Below are 25,917 nucleotides of genomic sequence, written 5' to 3'. Positions count from 1 at the left end.
AAGAAGATAAAAAGTACCAGGATGTGCAGGATTTGCATACTTACTGTTCATGTAGCTTGACCATCCCAGTCAGTGAAGCAAATGATGGGCATCTGTCATAAAAACTGGCCGAGAAAGTGCAGTCCTGTTATTATTACTGTTATCTATTCATTTGGCAAGTTTACCAATGCCTTTTGTTTGTACAGAAATCTTTGTAGGCTTCTGTAGTGGGATCTCTACCACAATGTTGGCAATGCTTAATGACCAGCAGTCAGCACCTGTTTAAGAACGTCCATAGTTACTGTGCACAGCACACATGGCTCAGGCAGTGTTGAGGATCCTCCCTTTTGGAGACCTGCTGAATTTTGTTTGTGACAAGGTTTTACCCTTCATTAGACATACCACCAATGCCTTTACCTTCGAAAAGGCTCTCTTGCCCAGCTTTGAATGGGACAGCTGTATCCAGCCAGGTGTGTTCATTTGTCCTTGTTTTCACCACAGGAGCCTGCAGAGGAGGCTGGTGCTTTAATTTAGGCAAAACCTTTTTGACTTTGCTACATTATGTCAAAATACAAGCATTTTAAAGCCACGGCATGCTGCAAATCAACTTTTACCTTATGTCGGAGAATGATTGGCCTGTCAAATTATTGGAGAGAGCAGTTTAGCTGTCCAGGGATTATACACTTTTGCAGATGGACAGAGCTTTTTCAAATAGCCTTAGAGACAACTGTTTAGGACTGAAAGGTTTTGTGAACACTTTGACTTTAGAAGAAATGTTAATTAGAATAGAAATTTCTAGTACTTCTCAGTAAGTACTAGCCTCCCTGCCTCAGGTTGCTGTGGAAGCTCCTCTATATTGTTTCTGACAGTCATTTTTCAACCCAGCCACCTGCAAACAGTGAGCAGCTACAGGAGCATGCTTGTTCCTTCTTTCCTTGGCTGAGGTAATTTTTTTCTGGAGCCAATCACACCATATGACTGATGGCCTGGAGACATTGCCTGCACTCACAGAAATTGCAAGATCGTTCTGTGGTCAGTTGTGTCCTGTGAAGTTTCTTTCTCTTTCTTAAGGGAGTGTAATATCTTGGCCTTAGAATATGGCCTGTTACTCATAATTATTTTGGTTAAGGTTAACAGCAGAAGGTATTCTTTGAGGTATGGTCCTGGTGCTGAAGGATTGATTAGTTGTGTGTGCAGGTATAGAAGGCTGGAACAGGGGAGAACCAGGCTCTGGTTCAGCTCAGTGTCTGGTGTGGGAAAACCAGGTAAATACATTACAGGTCTTTATGGTAAATCCATCAGTTAATGCCTTCCTGCTTGATGCAGGTTGTCTGCATGATACTGCTTTCTCAGTGTTTAACTGTGCTCCTTTCCATCTTCCCTCTCTTCAGATCCACTTGACAACAAACTGCCTGTAGTGCTTGTCAGTATGGACGTGATACATTTATGCAGCCATTATTGTATGGCTCTGGAGAGGCTGCCACAGCCAGTCTAGATGGTCTTGTGCACTCTTTGACGATCTCGTTTCTGTACTTTAAACTTCACTAAAATTAAACTATGCCAAGTCTGTGGGATGTTGTTTTCTCCTTTAAAGGGTTATTCTCAAGCTTGTTTGTTGTTCTAGTTTTGTCTTACCTGAAAAAAAAAAAATCGATTGAGAGGATTTCCAATTTGTTTTTAGTTCTTTCTAAGGTGTCTGAAAGGTAAGCAAGTACCAAAAATTTTGGACCTGGAATTGCTGTTTTTCATAACACAAAATATTTGGGACCCTTCAACACATCATTCTGTTTAGAGGGCTTTTTTTACATATTACAAACAAGGTGTGGTGTAATAAATCTCTTTAATGAGTACTGTGGTTATCAGGTTATTTGAGACTGAAAAGCCTGCCTTTCCTTGCTAGTATATTAGATTTCTTCTAGATGTTAGAGCTAACTCTTCCTCTTTTTCAAAATTTTGCATCACTAAAGAATTAACTCTTTTATAAAAAAAAATAAATAAAAAGGTGTATATATATCACCTCTCTATCTCTTTATCTCTCTCTCTCTCTCTCTATATATATATATATATATCTATCGCAGATATATATACTGCATCATCATCTTCCATTGCCCCTTCTGTCTTTGTACCTCTAGACATACCAAACAAAATAGCAAGTCTAAAATTTAGATTAGACCATTTCATAGTTTTGGTATAATACTTTTAATATATTTTACATTTGTAAAAAGATAAAAACAATTGATGATTTTTCTTTCTAAATTACTGTTTTATGTCTTCAAATTCACTAAATTAGGTATGTTAAAAATGGAATATTAAATGGGTATTTTACTACTGAAAGGATAATTTTATTATTTTATTATTCCTTAAAGGAGCTAAGACTGGAGGGTGTCTTGTTTTAAGTCAGAAATTAGACTAAGATTGTGAGTGGGAAATACTATAAGTGCCAGTGTGCATGGAGCATGCTGCTTTACACAGAAAGTACAAATAGATGTGACCAGGAAGCTTCAAAACAGGTTTAGCCGAAAAATAATACACTGAAAAAGAATTTCTGTTATGCATGGCTAAATGTTAATGCCATGCAGAGCTATGAGTATTGTGAATGCCTGTTAGAAAACTGATCCCCAGACTGTAAGTTTTAATTAATTCAAATGTCATGGATTGTCATAGATCTGTCTGATTAGCAAGCTGCCAGATTCTTACAGCTAAAATACTGCAAATTCTATTTGCAGCTACAAAATGCCTTAAAAAAAAGGCAACCTTATCTATACTTAGAGGTTGAAAGAGTCCATTGTGTATCACCACCCTGTACTAATACACATTAAAAGTGGCTTTATTTTTTGTCATTTCTTTACAGAACAAAAGAGATGAACATCTTTTGAAAAAAAGAAACGTTCCTCAAGAGGAAAGCTTAGAAGATTCTGATGTTGATGCTGACTTCAAAGCAGTAAGTTCCTTGATTCTGGAATTATTTTTAAAACTTTGGTGGTGCCTCTAAATAATGTGTTCTGTTATCTTGCAGTTATTTGAAAGCAAATTTATTAACTGATACACTGTTAAAATAAGTTTACTTGTATTAAATGTTTAAGAAAGCTATAATTTATCAGCAAAATTATTAAAACTTTTTTCTTCTTTTCAAGCAAAATGTAACACTAGAAGCTATACTGCAGGTATGTTATGTTTAACTTTTTTTTTTTTTTTAACCAGAAGGGTGTGTTCTGTGCATTTTTAATTTTTACTGGGTTTTACAATTATTTTTTCAGAATGCTACAAGTGACAACCCAGTGATCCAACTGAGTGCTGTCCAAGCTGCAAGGTAAAAATAAATAAAGATACAGAAACATAATTTACACACATTTTTTGTTATGAAAGTTACTTACTTTTACTTTTGATTTCACAGAAAACTCCTATCCAGTGACAGAAATCCACCTATTGATGACTTAATAAAATCTGGAATTTTACCAATTTTGGTAAAATGCCTAGAAAGGGATGATAAGTAAGTATTCTTTTAAAAATCTTCACTGTTACTGGAAGTTTGCATTAAAAAAAAAATAAAAAAAAATCTTTGTTTTAAATGAATCTGAGGATTGCAGCACCATATAATCTGACAAGTGGATCACATTCATGATGATAAATCACAAATTCTCCAGGAATATTTATTCTGCCACTGAAATGCCATTTAATTTTTCAGAGCTTGTTTGAGCATTTCCAGCTAATGGTGAAAACCTTACTACATTTCTCATAGGTTTTGAATATTTCAGCCTTTTACCAGCTGTTCTTAAGAAACCTGCGACAGATTTGCTGTATGTGTTTGCAGGAAGGCAGAGAACATGCCTGGTTGTGAACAGGGGTCTTTTCCAGAGTACATTTGTCTTTTCCATTACAATTATTAGCTTAAGTTCCTGGTTTCTTTGCACTGCAAGGTGTGTTTCCTTCTGACTCTCTGCTGCTCTCTTATGTGATGGTAGAACTTGGTGGGCATGCTGAGTCTTTATAGGAAAACAAAGAGCTTCAGTAAAGAAGATAGAGAGCACTGAGCATATAGCTGCAAGCATTTAATGACATGTAAGAAACAAAACATGCCATATTCAACAAATCTTGAGCCCCTGATTCAGATAGATAGGGGTTAACACAATTGAGGTAAATATTTTAGCCTGTCTTTGATCTCAGCCAGACATGAATGTATTTATAGTATTTCCATTTTCAGTGTTATTTCTACAGCTATGAGAGCTAGGAACTTCAAAAATATGGTTTGGTATTTTTGGAATATTTTGATGGCTGCAAAACTACAAACTGCGAGTAGGATTTTTTTTTTCCAGCTTGTTTAACAAAACAGTTGCTTAGAAGGCAGCTGACAATAACATTCAAATCAGGAAGACATTTTAAAATGGGTCATGAACGCTTGTCTGCTCTAGAAGTAGATGGTTCAGTGCTTTGCAAATTCTTTTAATTTGAATCTTCTGCTAGTTTTTGTATGATTTACCCTTGTAAATGTTTAATAAATCTTTCAGAATCGAACTCTGGTTTTTTTAAAGTCCTTTTAATCATGATTGCTATATAATATTTAGCAGAGTTAAACTCTGAAAAGATTTTGCATAACAAATCATTAAAGCTGTTGTTCATGTTATACTTGAAAACTTATCACGAGAGAAAGAAAAAAGGGCTTAACCTAAAACTAGAGCTTTAATGCATTTGCTCCTACTATTTAGAGGTTTATAGGTAGTTGCTGATAGGTACAATTTGTTTTTACCTCCTGTTTAATTCCCATCCCCACTGAATCCTGTTTATTTTATCCTATCCTATTTAAATCCTATTAATTGAAATTAATACACAAAAAATTTTAAAATAAGCATGTACTTATGACTATATATAAAAAATGACTGAAAAAGACACAAAACCTATGGAAATAAAACGGTCACCTGACAGTAAATATTCTCTGTTCTTCCTAAATCCAGACACTTACAGTTGTGCTAACGACTGTGGGCTGTAAAATCTTGTGTAGCTTGTAGAACTCTTTAACTTTCAGTATTTGCTTGAACAGTAGTTTTCATGCAAACCGTTTTACTAAACTGCTGTTGGCATAGACATCTTGGAAGAGATGTTCTTCCCACTTTCATGACATTTGTAACTCATTTTATCTGTATTTAATAAATCAGGTGTGATGTTGTCTTTTCATACTGATTCTAGATCTTTCCCCTGTCTGTGATGGTTCAGAAAAATATCTGTATCCACCAGCTTGCATTTGGTCTGGAATGTAATGTCGGAAGAATCAAGTTTAATTGGTTGTTTGGTTTTGATGGTTTTTGGTTTTTTTAATGCTAATATTAATTCATAATGATGGATGGTTTACAAGAGGTCACAGAATGCAAGATCCCTTTTTTCTTATAGCTTTTCCCCTGAAAAGTCCAGGCTTAGATGTTGGGGTTTTTTAAATTTTAGCCCAGCAGTACTGCCTAAATGTAGAGTATTTTAGATAGATACAACTAGTAATATTGAAATGAACCATAAAATAGTCTTCAGATCATGTTTCAATGTACTGGTATTTCATTACAGTCCTTCATTACAATTTGAAGCTGCATGGGCATTGACTAACATAGCATCAGGCACCTCGGCACAGACTCAAGCTGTTGTACAGTCGAGTAAGTATTGCAGCTTCGGGTTTTTTGTGGAGGAGGCAGTGGGAGTGGATACTGAGGGGAAAAAGAAAGTATTTGGATAACGAATGCCATTTCTTATCAATACCATCGAAGTAATAAATACATGTTTGTCCTAAAAATTTATCGAAGATTTCTGAAAGATTTCTGTATTTGCTCTTAAACATTTATCTGCTTGTCACTAGCAATTAATGTTAAGGATCCCAGACAGGATTTTCCCATAAAAAAGAGATAAAGGATGATAGATGATACAATAACTCTGACAAAAATCTAAGTAGTTTCTCATTCTTGGTTTGATTTCTGAAATCATGTGCCATTAATTGCTCTGTGGCTAACACTTAAGTTAAGAATTAATTCTTTCTGCCTCAAAGCTGTGTTCATAAATCTTTCTAAAGTTTATAATACAGTTATGTAAGGTTACACATCTCTAAATACATCGTTAAGAAAATTACCATCTTTTCCTTTTCTGTATGATTATCTCTCATGTACACACAAGTTAGTTGTGCTGCTTTTGTTTCTTGTTTGACCAGACAGTGAGAAAGGAAAGAAACTCTAAAGTCAATTGGAGATAAGTTGATCAAATAATACTTTCAGGATTATATCTGTAGCTTTTATGGATCAGCATACTTATCTTAAAAAAATTACCTTTATGCTAAATATACAATATGTTTTCATTAAACAGTAGATTGTAGATAAGCAAATATATAATAAACTGTCTTGACTTACTCATTCTCGTTTTTATATGGCAAAATGGTGACTTAGTTATTTGATTTTTTTTAAGTGTATGAACCTGCCTTTCAAATGAAAATGCTGGTTTGTATGTTTTCATGGCTAATAACTGAACAGTTATTGTATTCTATATAGTTAAGATATTGGAGCAATAGAATAATAATAACAACTATTATTCTTATTATTACTACTACTATCCTCCAAAATAAGATTTGGATAAAATTATCTTACCAAAATGAGCTTTAGATAAAAATCCAAAAGCTTTAAAAAAAAAAAAATCTTGAATTTGTTTCAAAAATTCCTGATGTGATTTGGACACCTCTGTTTTTAGATTGCTTTTCTGGTGTCTAAGTACCTTTGAAAATCTACTTCCAAGTTTTTTCTTCCTTCTCAACTTGTTCATTGGTTAGTCATTGTTTTCTTTCTTTTTTGTGTCCTCCAATGTTGTCCTGTTTGAATGAAGCTAACAGAAAGGATGTTTATAGTATTAGCTTTGTAGGAAATAATCTCAAAGTAAAAATTAAAAGTAGAATAAAAGTATATACAGCACAACTAAAAGCATTGTTGTAACCTGAACAATTTCTAGAAGTTTAAGTTGGGACATATTTCTCTCAAAATCTGTTTAATTAATGCTTGAAAAGAAGAAAATGTGCTAAGTGACTTCAGAGAATCAAAAAGCATTTTACTCGTGAAGAGAAAACAGATGAAGTTTAGTCTGAAAGTCTTGCCGCTTTGACTGGGAGATTGACCAAGGGAAAAGAGTCTCCCAGCCCTTCTCCCTTTAGATAAGGAAGGGTTTGAGGAAACAAAGCAATAGACCCTTGCAGCTACAGGAGAGGCTGATGCAGCCTTAATACAAAAGAAGGCGGCATCCTACAATCAGGAGGGACAGATGGTACTTGGAAGGCCCAGTAAAAGAGGAGAAGTACTATATGCACAGAACAGCTCTTGGCAGGAGCCAGTTTGGAACAGGAGTAATTAATTTTTTGCGAGTGGTAGGTCAGATAACCTCAACTCATGCTCTCTCAGGTTGTCCTCCTGCCTGAGTGCTATTACGAAGTAGCTTCATTCCTGGTTTTGAAAGCATACTAGGATTGCAGTGTAATATAAACGACATAGTTGACCCTCTTAGAAAAATGTTGAATGCGTATATAGCTGAATTGTAATCTCAGTAATTGCTGAGAAGGAAGCTAAAATATTCCACTTGAGCTAATGGTAGTGGGATGATTATTACAAGAGTGAGTGTTCTTAAGCAACAGTGTGTTGCTGTCCCTGCTTGTCAGTTATAGGCAATGGCTGAATCACTCATCTAGGGTGGGGAAGGAATTTTAGGTTGTCTTTATTCTTCATTGCTCTGTATTTTTCAGGAAAATACATCAGAGGTTTTTGTCTTATTATCACTTTACATTATCAACACAGTATTGATTCACAGTTGCTCACAAACCGTGTTGAATTTTTTAAAAATTTGTGAAGCTATTTCTGCAAGAAAAAATATTCTTTAACAGTATATAAATTGATCTAGTTTATTCAGACTATAGGATGAGTATGATCATATATAGATTTAAAAAATTGCTGCACGAATCACTGTCTTTCAAACAGTATGGGCTGTTTAAAGGAAAACAGTGCATGGGAATAGTAGTGGGATGGTTCCTTAGCTCTATCAAATATATTTAATTCCACAGAGAATGATATCTAAAATCAGTACCACTTCCTTAATTTGGTATGTTTCTGGCATTATATAAGAGCAAATTAAAACATGTCTTGGGACTGGCAGATGGATGTAAATCTTCACTGCATATGGAAACTAACTATAGCCACCCCCTGGGAGGAAGCTATTTTCTTGAAGTCAAGATATGAAGCACGTTTGCACAAGTAGGCATGTCATTCTGCGTGGTATGAGTTGTGATCCTGGATAACTGGAAAATCTGAATTGCCAGGACATGCAACCTCGCACCTGCATGTGAGGGTCTGCCTGTCACTTTGAGAAACACAAGGAAATGTTTAAATGTGGAGAGCATTGTTGATTAATAATTCTATTCTCAAGTCTATTTTTCCCTTCTCTAGATATTTATAGAAATGTTCAACTCGGGTTTTGTGCACCCTTCATAATAGAAACATGTATAAGGCATGGTGGAAAATGTGTTTTGTGTAAATCAGTGAAAATGTTGCTCCTATACCAAGGTCCAATATTAAATCCAGTCTTTACATTCTGCAGATGCAGTACCCCTCTTCTTGAGACTACTTCATTCACCACACCAAAATGTTTGTGAGCAAGCTGTCTGGGCTCTTGGAAATATTATAGGTAAGTTCTTATTTTGATGACTTGAATTCAGGGAGCATTTAATTTGAGAACTTGACTTTTTGAACATTGGCATTATCATAAGAGACTATGTTTCCTCTGAATTCTGTGTCTTGATACAATTTTTTTAAAAGTATATAATATGGCCAGAATTACATACCTACCTCCTGTTTTTTTCTAAATAATAGTATCAAAAATATAAACAGGATAAATTTTGTGTTTCCTAAAATATACATACACAACTTTACGTATGTATATTTAATTAAATATGACCTTTTAGTAGTAGACTGTTGGTGAGGAAACATAGAATTTCAGTATCCCAACATGTCATTGCATACATTTCAAGATTTTCCATTTTTAATGTAATTTCTTTTGCAACAATTTTCATTTCCGTAGGTGATGGTCCTCAGTGTAGAGATTATGTCATATCACTGGGAGTTGTCAAACCTCTTCTGTCCTTCATCAATCCCTCCATTCCCATCACCTTCCTTCGGAACGTCACATGGGTCATTGTAAATCTCTGCAGGAATAAGGACCCCCCACCGCCTATGGAGACAGTTCAGGAGGTAAATAAAGAATTATGAGACAGATAATGTTTTGTACTCTGGGCTGAAGGCCAAATGTTTTACATTGTCATACTATGAATTTTCGCATGTTTTTTGTCACTGCACATGTGTTGTGCCACTCTACCATTTGTTAGATGAAATAATTTGACCAATTTGGTGGTTCTTGCTACAGCTGTAATAAAAATATTTGTAATGTCTGAATCTGGGTAAGACTAAAGTGATGGGCTATACAACAAAAAACGAGCACATTAGAAAGCATTCAAATACTCAGCATTATATGTTTTCACTAAAAAAAAAGCTACAATGTGATTCTGTACATAGAAGAATTCAAATGTAATTCCTTTCAGCAAGAGCAAGTGTAAGTAACTTGTGGTATGTAGTGTGGTTTGTGTTTTGATTCAGTGTGCACATGCAGTCAATGCCAAGTCCAAACCTGAGCAGAAATTCTGAAAATCTTTATAAACTGGTGAACAGAGCAAATGCTTGGTTGACAGGGTCAGCACAGTTAGTAAAATGGAGCTATTTGACTAGAACTGTAATTGTAAGTAAAGTTCTTGATTTTAAGATAAATTCAAAAGTGTAGATAAAATTTTTGAAGCCATGTGAAGTGTTACTGTTAACAGCTAAACTTCAGTGAAATTTTAAAAATGAAGCAGAGAAACAGGGAAACTTTTACAAGTAATGCTTTACTAAATAAAAGACTGTTCAAAGCAGTTTTATCACAGCCCAGTTTTATCCATATGTGATTATAGAAAAGTAAACTTTAATCCAAGAGGTTTATAAATTGATATTGGGCTAATAATTTTTGTGTGTAATAACAAAGCTTTTAAAATAACAGCAGGGCGACTTATCTTTATGTGTTATTTGCTTGTTTTCTCTCAAAATACAGTCTACATTCTGTGTCTGGAATATAGTACTGCCTCATATTTTCACAAATTTGAAATACAGCTAATACAGATATTTTTATACATACTTAGAGGGAATGACCAGCTGCTGGAATGTGTGTAATTACAATATACTTAAGCAGACTCAAGATAAGCTTTGTGATTTTAGTACTTGAATTCATAATTTTACAACCAATTTTGTTCTTCTGTAATGACTGATGAACTTCTTTTCAGATTTTGCCAGCATTGTGTGTTCTCATTTACCATACAGATATAAACGTAAGTAATTTCTAAAGTTTTAGATATTTAGATTCTTTGTTTTCTCTAGAAAGTTAATGCTGCAGGATTGTGTTAAGGTAGTAAACTTGGGTTTGTGTGTTAATTTATGTGTAATTAAGTGATAAATGCATAATTAAATATAAAGACTAATGTGATTGTAGTCATTCAGAGCATGAAAAAGAAAGTGAAAATACCATTTCTGAAATACCTTTTGTAAAAGGTGGCATTTTTTATCCTGTACATTTGAAATAGCATTAAAAAATCCTGTCTTGAATTGAACATTCGAAAATTAAAATGCCAGCTTTACCATCAGTTGCACTTTAATTCTGGCCCAATTTATAATTTTGCATAGATGATATGTAATAGATGTAAAAAAAATTACTTGTAATTCTATATATCAGTCCAGTTAAATATTGTGATCATAAGGGTAAGCCTGACTTCTGTAACCTGTTGGGTGCCTGGCTTTGCAACATTTAATTAAAGAAATTGCATATAAAAATGTATTGAAACAAACAGCAATAAACTATTGTTTTGTGGCACCTTTGACAACCTTCATGTTTTTGATACTAAACCTTCAGTACTTCCCACATTCCTGATTCATGAGTTTACCTGTATTTTTCCAAGTAATGTCCTAGGGAGTGGATTTACCTCATGAAGCCTTATATACTGGGACTTCAGGACAAAGATCTGTGTAACTGAGGGTTACTGAGCTGCTTTTCTCCTCCTTTTATCAGGACTTCGTAATCCCTATAGTGATCTTTTAGCTTAGGGAAGAAGAAATTAATTTCTTGTGTTTGGTTTGGGGATAAAATAAAGCATAAGATTGGTGGGACTGTCATTTGTTAGTTGAACGCTGTAGTAGTGGTGTTTCTGCTGCCTTTTTAATGGTGAAGTGGGCTTGTCTCAACAAAATATTTGTACAGTTTAAGCTGGGATTTTGCCAGGGTTTTCCCAGTGTAATGTGAGTGGGAGACAGCACATGGTGACTTTTCAATGAGTAATTTGGACAAAGCTGAACAGAATTCATTGCAAAAACAAATGTACTTCTAACCTGTAGGCTCTTCTTCCCTGCCAAATTTTAAAGCTTTTTGCAAGCAATAATGGTATGAGAGCTTATTGATGTAGGTATGAGACTGTGATGCCAGGTTTTGACTGATCTCTATCAGGGTGTCTGTCATTTTGATCCTGAGAGTCAGGTGGTAGTTTGGAGGTACCAGTCTGGTCCCAGCCTCTCTGTACTGGAGCAGCAAACCTATCTTTGGAGATGAGTCAGTGATGCAGGTAGGTCAGCCCACAGTCCTGTGAGCACTTCTGGCGGCTGCTGCGTCACCAGCAGGTCTATGGGGCAGCAAACTGGTCAGGCACCATCTCTCACTGCTTCTGCTGCCATAGTGGCTCCACTGCAGCACGTTCTGCTGTCCCTGCGGCACAGGAGGTGAGGGCAGCAGCAGGCTGTGGCAGGAAAGCCTTTGGGCTGTGCTGGCTGGCATCCGGAGCTGGTGGCAGCAGCCTGTGGGTCAGGACCCTGAAGTCCTTCCTATGTTCTAGTAGAGCAGTATTCAGCTGTTCTCATAGCTGGAAATTTTAAATGGGTATCTGTTTTAAAAGTAGGCTAGATCTAGGTATCTCAGCAGATTATGTCCTTAGTGGGGTCCAGATTTCTTATCCTGCATTTCCTAACATCCTCTCTATGTAATGTGATATCCTTCTCTGCTGGCTTTGTTTCTGCTTCAGGAACTACCGTTCAGTGACTAACTTTTCTACCTGTCTATTTTTGAGGGCTTTCTAATCATCCTTATCAAGTCATCAGTGACTTTTTTTTTTATTTAAAGATTCTCAGATGGCCCTGCATGATAGGCATTTCTCTGTGGGTTTTGCTTTGCTTGAACACTTCAACAGTTGCCACATTACAATAGTTGTTAGTTCTTCAGTTGTTATAAGAACTCCTTTCCCTTGCTGTTTTTTTTATTCTTAAATATGAAGGCAGGAAAAGGCATACATCCAGACTTGTTTGCAGTTTCACTTCAGAACTGCAATATGGATCAGAAATGCTAAGATGTCACATGGATTAAAAACTTAAGGAAATTCATGTATTCCATAATCATAAGATAGCACAGATAACAAATTACAGCTATGCTAAGGAGGCTGTATTGGTATTTTCTTCAGAAAGTTACTAGCATAACTACTTACTGAGCTGGTTGACTATCTTGGAAATGCAAATCAAGCCCAACTGTTTACCTTAGTGAGATGATATATGCTGTCACTGTATGCACCAAAATGTGGTATTTAATTAAAAAGGAATTTGAGAGGACATAATTGAGAAATTACTCTGATGGAACAAATAGCCCTGTTTTTCATAGTTTTACATAATAATCTAACATATTACTGATTAGGTCTCATCACAATCCTGTTTAAGTTTTTCCTATAACTAAATTGCATGTTTTCCCCTCTCCACCCCCAGATAAGTGGAATGTTGTTCACTAAATTAAGCTTTCATTATACATATTTTTCTGTTCAACGTGTAACCCATGTTCTCTCCAATTTGTAGATTCTTGTGGACACTGTTTGGGCTTTGTCCTACTTAACAGATGGTGGAAACGAACAGATACAAATGGTGATTGATTCGGGAGTTGTACCTTTTCTAGTTCCCCTTCTGAGTCATCAGGAGGTTAAAGTTCAAGTAAGTCTAATTCAGTTATACTTGAATAGTCCTTTGTATGCTGCTTGCTAAAAATTTGTGCCTTAGAGTATTTATTAGTGGGATTAGTGAGATGAACATTTATAGATACATTTTATTCAGCTAAAACTGAAGAATAAATGTTACCTACACTAGGAAAAAATAGTAAAAAGAAAGCTCAAGCAAAACAGTGGTAACACAGTTTTAAATAAAGTGTCAGGTTAAACATTAACTTCTGTTCTGTGCCTATGGAAGATACCTTCCTTTTCTAGTCCTAAAATATTTAGTGACAACAGATTTTGTGTTTTCCAGAACTCAAGTGATATGCACTCTTTCTGGTGCTGTATACATGGTTGTGCATATTCTATCTGAATAGCTCATGGAAATCAGTATTTTGGAATCTTTACAGTATGGAAATATTTGCAAATGCTGAGTCCTTTTAGTAAATTTGCAATTAGGTGTGAAAGGTTAACTGAGCTTACTTAATTTTGAAGACAGTATGAAACTAAAAGTTATTTAATGTGTACTGGGTTTTTTATGAACCATTTGCTGTAATAGGGAGCTCTTCTGTGTATCTGTGCATTTGACATGTTTGTTTAGTTTGTACTTTGGATGAGATTTGGCTGTCTTGAAATTTGTCAGACCAGTTCACTTGATGAAAGAAGTCTCTCCAGTATTCTGTCACTTGTAAAGAATTTACTGACCAATACATAAAGATGTAAAGTCTGTTTCTGAAATCACCTGAGACTCAGTAAGTAGTCGTGAGGTTTTGAATGCCCTAGTGGGGAGCTGAATGGGAGAGGTGAGCAACCTCAGCACACATAGAGCCTAGAAGCTGTTGTTGGAATTGTAACACAGATCAGGTACATGATGAATTAATCTTCTAAGGTTTTAATATTCTTTTAGTTTCTAATGCTTGCACTGCAAAGCTGTGCATTTATTCTGTAATGTACTGTGTCTTTTGATGAAACAATATCCATTGTTTACACACATGATGTAGTTCAGATGATGAAGTGCTAAATTATATTTTGCAAACTGTTTTTATAAAGAGACATCTTAAAATGATCTTTGTTATTTCATAAGTTACAGCAATGTCTTTAACATGCAATTTTTTTTCCTTCCCACTTTGGATATTCAGACAGCAGCACTGAGAGCAGTAGGCAACATAGTAACTGGTACTGATGAGCAGACACAAGTTGTTCTCAATTGTGATGTTTTGTCTTATTTCCCACATCTCCTGACGCATCCAAAAGAGAAGATAAACAAGGTATGATTTGCTTCTTCCTAACATAGTTTTTAAGAAATAAAACAGTAGCCTTTGGAATATTACAAGAAGAATTTCCTACAACTATTATGTTTGGCAAGTGAGCAATTTTGTATAAACATGCAGCCTTTGAGGCTGGAGCTTAATTAGGACTGAAACCAGAAAGCCATAGTGAGTATCCATGCATTGGTGTTGATGCCTTGTGCTTTCTGAGAGGACTGAAGGGTTTTGCTTTGGAGTGGCATAACTTTTATTCATTTGCAAAGTGAGTAACTGGCTGACTTCAGTTACAGTTTTTCATCATTTTAGTTTAGTCCAGTGAATTAGTTGCATAAGACTGATCCAGTTTTCCCACTCCACATTTTCATAGTGAAGTTTGTTCACTTGTTCATCTTCACCTTCAGGGAAGGAGGGTGTATCACTGTCCTTTCCTAAAATTGTCTCTGCATTTCATCTCCTTCCTTTTGGCAGAAGTAACTTCACTGCTGCAAGGATTGGGTGGAATAAGGAGAGTTTGATGAAAGTGATCAGTGCCTCCTTTTCCAGAGCTGTATTTCATGTTATCTGGGTTTTTTAAGTCATTGTGCCACCTTCCACTGCAAAGATGGTCTGACTTTTTTGTTTGTATTATGAGTCCCCCATATAGTGTACCATTGAGGAGAAATCTATTTGTGAAGAATCTGTTTCTTCAGGCGCTGTCATCTGTAAAGATCTCTGAAGAAGTTATCTTTGACAGTCAAACTGATGTGATTTATTTTTGCCTGCCCTCTTAACTCTTACAAAAGAATGATGAACTCTTTTGAATGCCAAGAAATTATTTCTGTACAAAAAAAAAAAAAATCCAGAAATGCTTTGAGTTTTGTTTCAAGTCTATATTGTGAGAGGCAAATAGAAATATAAAGAAAATAATAGAAAGATAAAAAAGATACACAGCCCTAAAAAAGGGGAACCCATGTTTTTTTCCTGCAGTGCTTCACAATGGCCTGCTTGCCACATTTTTACTTAAGATTGGAGCCTTTTAAAGATGGATTGTTCTGGATTGTCATGACAAGTATCCCCCTTTGTAACTGGGCATTTATAACTGCCATGAGATAGGTGGTAGCTACATTGCTGAACCTTCTGAAGGAGTATCTGCTGAGCAAAGTCACAGGATGGTGTGCCATTTGTGATACTTGAATGAGATTTGTGGACACCACTTCATGTTAAACAAAGAAAGTGGGAGGTGAAGTCTTCCTTTCATTATAGCAGAAAGGCACTACTGAGCTGTCAGTAGTAGGATTACAGGACAAGTCCTTTTTTTATGATGTTCCAGTTTTCCTATTTTCCTCATAAAAGTGATTGAAAGTTTAAAGCCAGTCTGTGACTCTAGCAGTGCAAAGTGGATATAAGGTTTACATCAGTATTACTCCTGGTGTATGGAGACATTCCTTGTGTGAGAGAGAATCTGGCCCTGTGAATCAATCATATTAATTCTATGTTGATTGCCTGTTGTCTTTCACAGTGCAATAAAAGTTTGTGTGCTACAAGCGCTACTGAGGAGGAGGTCTGTTTAGTGGTTGCTCATGGTATGATTTTAGGTTTTGAGGTGGTCAGGTTTGGTTGAGTTCTTTTTTTTATCTGCTGACTAGTTTTAAAAGTGCTTTGCTTTTTTGCTTTATCCCATTGTAGGAAGCAGTTTGGTTCCTTTCCAATATCACAGCAGGAAACCAGCAACAAGTTCAGGCTGTAATAGATGCTGGGTTAATCCCCATGATCATACACCAGCTGGCTAAGGTCAGTCAAGCTATCAGCTATGCAAGTTGTCATCCTCTTTTTATAAATCTGACATGAGGAGTTTGTGATTTTTAATAAGTTTGACAGATGTTTCCATGCTGATTTTAATGAGCTATGAATTTTATTTTTCAGGGGGACTTCGGGACACAAAAGGAAGCTGCTTGGGCAATTAGCAATTTGACAATAAGTGGGAGAAAAGATCAGGTATGTATAGTGGGACTTCAAGCTGTCACTAAAATGTTGCAAATGCAGCCATTTGTGTAAGGAGCACAATGTTGAAAGGTTTTCTTTTGTTTCTGATTATTTAGGTTGAATACCTTGTACAACAAAATGTAATCCCACCGTTCTGCAATCTACTCTCAGTAAAGGATTCTCAAGTGGTACAGGTGGTGCTGGATGGCCTAAAAAACATCCTGATAATGGCTGGTGATGAGGCTAGTACAATAGCTGAAATTATAGAAGAGTGTGGAGGTAAGAGCTTACTAGGCTTTTAAAACATTTAATTGGCTGGATGCTATTCTGTCTTCCCTTTGCTGCTATTGATGTTTACTGCAGTGTTACTTAACATGGGCTATTTGAGTAAACAAGAGAGACTTTTAATGAGAGACATTACTTTTTTTCCTGTTTATTTCAGTTTGGAGATGGCTGTGTAGAGACAATTGTTGAAGAAGCTTTCTGTAGTTTAGGTATTTTTTAGGTTTCGATGAGAATTGTAATTCTTTTCATTTGATAATTGCACATACTTTGTTCTGTGGTGAAACACACAATTCTTCCTCTAGTTCATTGCCTTGGAAGCAGTTTTAGGACCATAATTTCATTACAGACCAAAGCAGGATGGGGAGTCTTTTCAATATGACAATCAAAGTTGTAACATATGCTAATTAATGTATTATAATAAAGAGATACTGAAGAACATAATGCACTGGAAGCTTTTCCTTTGTGTTATTCCATATCCAGTTTGAAAATGGGACTGGTGTTTTAGCTGCTTTGTCATCTTGCTGTTTTAAACTTACAGGCAATGCACAAATGTAGCCACTTGTTTTTGGGGATACATGGAAAGCCCAATGACTAATCCAAAAGTTATGTAGTAGACAGGAGTTTTAAAAAATAAGAGTTTCATCTAAACAAAGAGAAGACTCCATTATCCATTGTTCATAAAATGGAATATTCCCTGGCATGTAAAGTTCACAAAGTACTTCTCTTTCCTCTTAGGGACCAAGATAGTTGCTATCATATTTTCAAACTTAGGTACATCTTTTCTAGTGTGTTTGAGTAGTAATGTTGAATCATTTTTCTTATTTTTTTAAAGTAGTCAGTAACTCTGGTTTAATCTACAAAACTCTTCTCTATTTTCTTTTATTCAGGGTTAGAGAAAATCGAAGCCTTGCAACAGCACGAGAATGAAGACATTTATAAACTAGCATTTGAAATTATAGATCAATATTTCTCTGGTGATGATGTAAGTATGCTAAAGGTGGAGAAATACATGCACTGTACTCTTGGCTTAGTAAGTACATTGTCACTGTTCCTCAGATCCTGTGGTCACGAACATACATTATCTCCAAAGTCAGTTTTCCTGGTCCTTGTTCAGTAGTTTCCCTCAATTTAAAGTCTTTGAAGAGTTTCTCAATATCAGGACCTTTCTTCAGTAAAATCAAGAGGAGTTCGCTAGTTTTGCCTAACAAATTGATCAGTGCTCACTTCATTTTTTCAGATTGACACGTAATTACTTGTGATTAGAATCTAAACAGTTCTCTGACTCTCATTTTTATTTTCTTTCCTCTTTATTTTCTCATACATCAGTCTTTGCAAGGGGCAGCGGATCCTTACTTTCAGATAATTTTTTGTATTTCAGCTCTTTGTTTGCTCAGTTTGGATTCTGCAGTGTAAAGATCAAAAAAAAATCAAAACTTTCTGCACTTTCTGCAACTGTTTGATCCAGACCATCCAATATTAGGTTCACACAGAATAGGTATTTTGACCCTCTGCTTCTGGCTCCTCCTGGTACTGGCTGCTTGTGAGTTCCTGAGGAGCACTTCAACATGCAGTCAAAGACAAATGATCTTTTCTAGGCTGTCCAGGGTCTCTGTAGTTCTACAGTCTAGCAAAATTATGTTTTCAGTTCTTCTCTTAAATTGAGCTTTCCAAATGCCAGCTCTAACTTCAGGACTCAGTAGTTTTCAATTTGTGGGCCCATCATGTGGTTGGGAAGTTAGTCACCAGAGGTTAAGATATGTGAAAAGTTCCCTATGCCTGCAGTGATTCTGTGAGCAGTGTCTTAGAGTTTCCATAGAGACTCTAAAACTCCTGTGTCTAACTCAAGAGCACAGTCTGGTTGATGTGGGTGGAAAAATATCCCTGTTGAGGTTAGTACTCCCTTTTGTGCACTTGCTTCTTACATTAACACAATTTAATCTATGCCTGATGGGCTGAATACACCTCCTTTACTCAAGAGCAGGACTTCAGGTTATTATATTGTTACTGTGTTTTCTGGAGTTGCTGAAACTCAAAATAGTAGAACTTCCATAATCGCTCCAGGGAAACAAGAGATTGGTTATGTTAACCTGATTGGCAGTGTTAAGATGGACTGTCCAGGAGTGTTCTTGCCTTCTGTCACTTCAGGATCTTCTGTATTCTCATGAGCTGTTGCTTGCTGCTTGATGTCCCTTCATTGCTATTCCCATCTGTTCCTTTGCTGAGCCCTGTAAAGTGCACAGCACTAACAGCTTCCTGACTTCAGTTTCTTGTGTTAAAGGCAGGTGAGCTTAGGTGGGGTTACTTTGTAGTATCCCTGCAGAAGGCAGAAGTGCTAATTTATCAAAACAAAAAGGTTTTGCGAAACATTCTGAAACCAGACCCAGTCTGGGCATGATGTGCAGATTGTTGCTGTCACAAAAGGCCTTAATCTCTTCCCCCTGGTTTAGACAGTGTCATCCAAAGTTAAGAGAGATTTTAGGTGAGTCAGTTCTGATGTGTGCACTACTGCAAGGCCAGGTCTCAGAAAGGTGTTCAGACCCTCCCCCACACAAGGGCTCTTTCCTGCTTCAGAATGACACGATCTCAAATGAGGCTCAGAGATCAGTGCAGCTGGTGATTTGCAGGAGGATGGGTTGGGTTTGAATTTGTGCATTTTGTTGCTACTGACCATGTTATTTGCTATTCCTTGAGGCTGTAAATACCTAAATTCTAACAGCTCTGAGAAACCTGGGTGAAGTTGGTTGCTGATCCATTTCACTCTGTATCCATAGTGTAATGAAGTACTTCTGGTTTAAAAGCAAATTCAGATTGTGCTTATGAGACCTATATAAAACTGCTCTGAAATGAGTAGTTCTAAATTCTTCAAATTCTGATAGGAGATTCTAAGAACTCTTTTAAGCTTTATATAAGTATTTCTATCAGCTGCTGTTAAAAATGTATTTTCATGTTGAAAGAAAACGGGAGAAAGTACAAAACTAATTTTAGAATCCACAACTAGTGATTAGCCAACTCTAGAAGTACTAAAAATTGGCACTGAAAATTAAACTGCACAGCTAAAATAGCAACTGCTTTGACCAAACAGCAGCGTGCTGTCCCTAACCATTACAATTTTCTGTTTCCCTAACGGTATTAGAACAGAGTTGTGTTCTTTTTAAACAAATTTGGGGAATTGATTTGGAAAAATGGATCTGATTTTATTGCAATAATATTTAAACAAAGAAAACAGGAACATTTGTGAATTTCTTCTGTGTATACCCAATCAGGCAAGAAATGGACCTCTCATGTGTTTGTGCTGTTGTGTTTTGCAGATTGATGAAGACCCCAGTCTCATTCCTGAAGCCACTCAAGGAGGTACTTACAACTTCGACCCAACAGCCAACCTTCAAACAAAAGAATTTAATTTTTAAGTTCAAAAAAAGTGCAGCTTCTCTTGTCCCACACCAGTACGAAGCACCACCAGATGGCTACCAAGTGAAGAAACAAAAGGCTCCAAGACACACACGCCTCTTCGTTTTGATGCTTCTAAAGCAAGCCATGTATTGGTCACTTTGCAGTTGCCAAACATCACTATCACATGGACTGTAAATGCATATGCATGATCTCCTAAACTGTTCCAGAATTCTTTTTAACAGTCCCAACTACCTTTTTTTGCCTTTTTCCTGGTGCCACATGCTGACAACCGCAATCTGCAGTTTTGTTAAGAATATTCCATAGTGGTGGCACATTGGCTTTCCACGGAAAAGTAGCTTCTTTGGAAAATGGTGCGCTGTGGATCAAGACACTTTGGTATGATGCATACATTTTGGAAGACTTTACAGGGGCCCAGTTTGCTCTGAGCCTCCATCATCGTCCTCCACAAACATATTTTCATAAACTTTATGTGGAAGAATAGATTCAAAAATGCAAGCCAAATGAATTTCATTGGTGAAACTGAAATAAAAGTAACTTATAAAAACACAACACTTGGCAATTGATTAAACACTTAAGTTTAAAACAAACAAAAAAACTACTTCAGCTATCAGTAATTGATGTGTGTTCATTAACTGCCTCAGAAACCAGGGTTGGAGAATGAACTGTAGATTTGGACTGGTAAAGCTTTTGCCATTATACCTAATTTTTGAGAACAGCGAGCCCTATTTGACCACTCACTTCAGCCTGTGTGTTCCTGCTGTTTTGAAGTAATCAAATGCTGTGCATGGTATTTTACCTGAGCTACAACCTGTTATGGACTTGAACTTCTGTTTAAGCTGAAAGCAAGAGTCCCAGACTGTAGAAAAAAAATTCTGTCCAAAAATGTATTACTTAAAAAGAATCTTGCTTTCAACTTTCAGTAGTCAATATCTTCTGTTTTAAATTGATAATTGGATATGGTTGATTTATATTGGGTTTAAACTGTGGAGCTTTCATGTTTACTGTAATTTAGTCTTAAACTATTTTTTACTTAGTAACCAGTGCTTATGATGATGTGGTTGGCAACAAACCAGCAACTACTTAGAAGCGTCATAAAAGCTTCATTCTTGGAGTATTGGAAGAATAATTCACAAGTTAGTCTCAAATCTTATTCATGTGATTAAAAACATACAAACTGGTTGATGTGTGAGGCTGTATCGAAGCTGCCGTTACTCAGCGTAAACCTGATGTGCAGCGCACATTAAATAACTTTATATAAGGTATGTGAAGTCATTGCTTTTGGAAAATCGCCTGACCCAGTCACTTTCAAAGGGATTTTGGTATTGCTGGGGCGAATATCGGTAATTTTGAAATTCTGTAAGCTGTCACACAAACTGGTTTTGTTGCTGTTGTTTACTGGGTGTAATTTCCCAATGCATTGATGTGAAGGGATAGAAAAATCTAAACTAATTTAGTTATTGGATGTGGGTTGTATTTACTGTGATGAAGATAAGGACAGATGCCATCAGAGCTTTGTGGATCAGCTGTTTTTCCACTGATGAACAACACATAGCAGGTGTGCATTCATTAAATATATATCTGCCAAGGTGGAGCCACTTTAAAGAGTGAGTTGTCTTGTATCTCAGCTGGATACAAGCGTATGTTTAAACTGCAAGATTTTTACTTGCTAGATAATCTGTTTTAATATAGTGGTTTGGCCTCTGATTATTTATAGGTTTTATAAATTTTAGAATCAATTTCTCTTTAAGGTGGCTCAGATTTTTCAACTCTTGTGCACATAAAATTGAGTTGAAGTTCATTGTGCCTTTTTTCTTTTCCCAGAAGTTGAGTTGAAGCTTCATATGGTAACTGCATCCTATTCACACACTATAGTCTAAAATCTTGAAACTGTGTGGTGTTCGCTAAAAAACTAAACAATAAAAAGTCAAAGTTAGGTAAGGTCACAAAGTTTTTGTGAAATTAGAGTTCCAGCAGATGTTATTGTGAACAAATATTTCGCCCCTTCTAATTCAGTCTAGTCTCCTGTACGCCATATAGACTGATGCATACCCGGTTCAGCCTACACTCACTGTTATTCTAGACATCACATACAAATTGATACTGAAACAACAGTTTTCCTCTACTGTAAAGATTCGATCTTTTTCTTGCACTCAATGCATTACAACAAAAGTGAACATCGGAGAACTGGGTAAGGCAGGACAAAGTGCTTGCTCAGTTCTTTCTGCTGTGACCTTATCAGCTTTTGATTGGGATTGCACCATTTCATAGTTAATAAAGGAAACAAAGTATATTGCTGCACTTTTACGTTTTCAGAACAGTGTTTAAAATTGCATTGTTTTTATTATTTTTTTAAACTATCAGTTAAAATAGACTAAAACGTTCTTTCAAAGAGGCATCTAAATGTGTTCCTAATTTTGTATATGGGCTTAGGTTTTGTAACCAATAAAAAGCTGCTATCAAATACTATACAACATTCAAGAACTTATTTTGAAGGTTATGGAACTGCTTAGTCTTCATGGATTGACTTAGGGGTTTTTGTCTTTGACTAGATATTAGTTAGCAGAACTCCGCATCAAAGTTTGAAGTATGTTACAAGTATGAATAAAGTAAGCTAATGCAGTCATCTCTGAAACTTTGGATACGGAGTTTTATACTTTGTATGGAGATGTTTCCCAGGTGTGTACAGGGGGCTGTGGTAAGTGGGCCTGCAGCTGTTCCATGTCATTATTGAAATCATTACTTCACTTCAAAGGCTTGACGGTGAACCAAGTGTGTGGAGGAACTTCCACAGTTGTTTTCTACCTCCAGAAACCTTCCAGGCTCCTGGTGTGAGGGTGATTGCTGACTGAGCATTCATTTAAGCTCAGGATGCTGCTGCACAAGGAGGGCCCAACTCCTGCCCAGTGTGGGTTGGGAGTCTGCACCAAAACTGGCCTTGGGCTGGACAGCCTTTCATGGCCAGTGTCCCTCCCCCTGGCACGAGTGACCCCATTGGGGTGCTGCTGGGGAACAGCTTGGTGCTGTCAGAGGCTTGCATTGTCCAGCAGCCTCCTAATTAGTACAGTCCTGCTTTAATTACAGGACAGCACCAGTGGGAGGAGACCACTTGAACTGTTTGAAAAGTGCCTGTGACTGCAGCTGTGGCTTTGCCATCCTTTCTCTGTGTCGGTTGGCTGAGCCACCTGGAGAAACCCCTCTTCCCAAGGGTGGGAGATGGAGATGGGCTTCCAGTGCTGTTATTTAAATCTTTACAAATGCTTGTCCATGGGGATAGAAAAGACAAAGATTTCATAAGAGTCTAATTCCCATTTCCAAAACCTGTTTTATCCCTTTGGTTCCTTCAGCTTTCAGTTGACAAACTGAACTGTGTTGGGTTTTTGCAACCTGTTAATCATCCTCTAAATCCTACCTGGAGGACTTGAAAGACACTACCTTGTTGGACTACCTAATGCATTATTTTAAGACATTTCTAATTTTGAAAGAGTAAAACCTAGATGATATCTTAATGTTTCCCCATACTTGTAAAAGTACAGACACTTTCATTTGGTTTGCTTGATCTGCTAAACAGAGAAATGAATAAGCAGAGCCACTGACAGGCAGGTGTTTAATCTATTTTTTTTAATCTCAGTGGGCTCAGTGATAGTTGAGGTCCACTTTGTTATTTTGCTCTTCTTTAATGCCCTCTAGATTCTGAATGTCTTTCAAACTAGTCCTTTCCACCAAATGCAATGTGTTTTGTTCCTTCTATTTTGTTGCATAAAAAGTACTCCTCTTTGTGGCATAATTATGCTTCTATTCAAACATATGTAGGACAACAAATTATGCCAAGCCATCAGGAAGCCCTTTTCAGGAAGAAATGGAAAAAAACCCAATCAGTAGAAAACTGTGGGCTCCAACAGGCAAAGCCTTGGGAGATTTTGCTGCAGGGGGTTGTTATGATTGTCACTGTCACCTTGACAGCAGCGTGAGCTGGAGCTGCCTGAGCTGCACAGGTCTGCTTCAGGCTGGGACATGACTTGAGGCTGCTGAGGAAAACTGCCTCGTGTCAAGATGCAGAGTTAGGAGCTAGAGCAGCTTTCCACTCCCCTGATCCTGGTTTGTGTGTGCATCATCCTGCCACAGGAACAGTAATGGGCAGGTCTGCTCCGTGCTGCTGGCTTGGCCCCACAGCTCCCCAGCTGCTGCTGCAGGCACACCAGCAGCTTCGTGTTCAAGTGCACTCTTGATACAGCTTTCTTGAGCAGCATCCCAGTTTGTAAAGGAACATAAAAGCTGGGTTTTTTCCAACTTTAATTGTAAGGTTTTGATGTTGGACACATCGCAACCTTGTGTATCACACCTAAGAATGTTAATAACGTGATTCTTTTGTTTTAAAATGAAGGTTGGAGCCTTTAGGCTGCTCTCTGCCTTTATCTCTAGCAGTAGAATAGGTGAATGTCACCACAGAACCTCCGAGGAAAAATGGCAAGTTCTGTGAAGGATTGAGATGGCCTGCAGGGAGACTTTTCTCTGGACACCTGGACACGGTGGGGGAGCTGCAGGAGGAAATTGATTGTCCATTTGCTCCCTACGTTAAATAGTCTCCAGGGACACACAAAGGTGTGGAACATGGATTAACCATCCTCTTTCCCAAGCAGGGTCCTGTGGAAAACTGGTGGTTGGATTTTTTTAACGTGCTGAAATGAAGTGTAAGGGAGCCCACATCTGCATCTGTTGTTTGCAGGCTGATCATTTTCAGCCACTTTATTTGCTTGTTTTTAACCCTAATTCACGGAGACAGATAATCACCCATACAAAACTGTTTGTACATGAAGAGGGAGGATAAAATTGAAATACTTTGCTAGTGGGCTCCAGCAAGTCCAGTTCTAGGTTTGTGCAGAGAAAGGCTTAAAGGAAGCTGCAGCTCTTGCCCTGAGATTAGACCCATCCCTGTTCCTATCTATCTGATGCAGTTTGCAGCTGGTTTCCCCTGTATTTCATATTTTAATGTCCCAGTAGAGTTCTCTGAAATCTGCATACCGCCTGCATGTTATAACATTGAAAATAAGGGACAAATTCCTTCTGTTCTTACCATAATGATCCCAGCTTGCAGGACGTCTGGCCCAGTAATATTGAGAGTATTTATTTGACACAGGTTCTCTAGGAGTGGTTTGCCTGCTCTTAGGTTTTGTCATGTTAAGCACGGCAGCACATAAATCACAGGAGGTGATAGGTGTAGAGGGAGCATTTGGACTTGTCAAATTCTCATGTTTAAGCCAAACATGTAGCAAATTTAAAAAATGTGTTGCTTTGTCAAAAGAAAAGTGCTCTTTCAGTTGTTTCAGATCTCTCAGTCACTGCCTTTACCAATTTAGAACAAATATCAAAATTTTTTTTAAAAAGAGGCCAACCCCCACTCCCTCTCCCTTTTTAATGTGTATTTGTTTCAATAGCTGCTAAAATGTTGCATCTCACATGGAAAAAATTCTGTCCAAAGGGCTCATTTGTGAACACTTACGGGGAGCTGGATGTGCTGGATACTTAGTGATAATATTTCCCAGCTCCATAATCTCAGTCTCAAATTCTTAAATTTCAGGGCTCTGTGCTGAAATATTTAACCCTTTGGTGAGAAAAGGGCCCAGTCCAAAGGGAGTAATTAACAAGGTGGCATCTTGCTCCTGCAGCAGCAGCGTGTTCCTTTCTCCCTGCTATTGAACTGCTGGGGTTTTAAACACGACCTCTTTGTCAGCAGCACAGAGCCAAGTGTTTGCACTGAGCTTTGCGTGGCTATCTGTATCCAGAGAGATGTTTTTTATGTGAACTCAACCAGAGGTCTGTTCTTGGAATATTAAAAACTGCTGGAAAGGGAAGAAATCACTTCTTATAAAGGTCACAGTTTTCTCTGTATTTGATATTTTAGTCAACATCTAAACTCTTGATTTTTTGTAGGAG

The 25,917-nt window shown here is 37.1% G+C and overlaps 1 protein-coding gene across 1 annotated transcript in view; it reads left to right on the top strand.

Moving 5' to 3' along the window:
* The window catches only part of KPNA3 (karyopherin subunit alpha 3), a 47,076-nt gene extending 24,624 nt beyond the window's left edge, over positions 1–22,452 (top strand). The window contains exons 3-17 of the mRNA XM_086881349.1: positions 2,831–2,920; positions 3,114–3,143; positions 3,237–3,289; positions 3,374–3,469; positions 5,527–5,612; positions 8,572–8,658; positions 9,052–9,221; positions 10,340–10,384; positions 12,933–13,064; positions 14,200–14,328; positions 15,994–16,098; positions 16,231–16,302; positions 16,407–16,569; positions 17,463–17,557; positions 19,884–22,452. Of these exons, the coding sequence (XP_086737475.1) occupies positions 2,831–2,920; positions 3,114–3,143; positions 3,237–3,289; positions 3,374–3,469; positions 5,527–5,612; positions 8,572–8,658; positions 9,052–9,221; positions 10,340–10,384; positions 12,933–13,064; positions 14,200–14,328; positions 15,994–16,098; positions 16,231–16,302; positions 16,407–16,569; positions 17,463–17,557; positions 19,884–19,982 (1,452 nt within the window). The 3' untranslated portion in view covers positions 19,983–22,452. The remainder of the gene's footprint in view (positions 1–2,830; positions 2,921–3,113; positions 3,144–3,236; positions 3,290–3,373; positions 3,470–5,526; positions 5,613–8,571; positions 8,659–9,051; positions 9,222–10,339; positions 10,385–12,932; positions 13,065–14,199; positions 14,329–15,993; positions 16,099–16,230; positions 16,303–16,406; positions 16,570–17,462; positions 17,558–19,883) is intronic.
* The last annotated feature ends 3,465 nt before the right edge of the window (positions 22,453–25,917 follow it).

Source organism: Cyanistes caeruleus, chromosome 3 (assembly GCF_971803275.1).
Source record: "Cyanistes caeruleus chromosome 3, bCyaCae1.hap1.1, whole genome shotgun sequence".
Classification (NCBI taxonomy): Eukaryota; Metazoa; Chordata; class Aves; order Passeriformes; family Paridae; genus Cyanistes; species Cyanistes caeruleus.
Note: the sequence above shows the minus strand (reverse complement) of the source record. Positions and strands in the feature narration are given on the sequence as shown.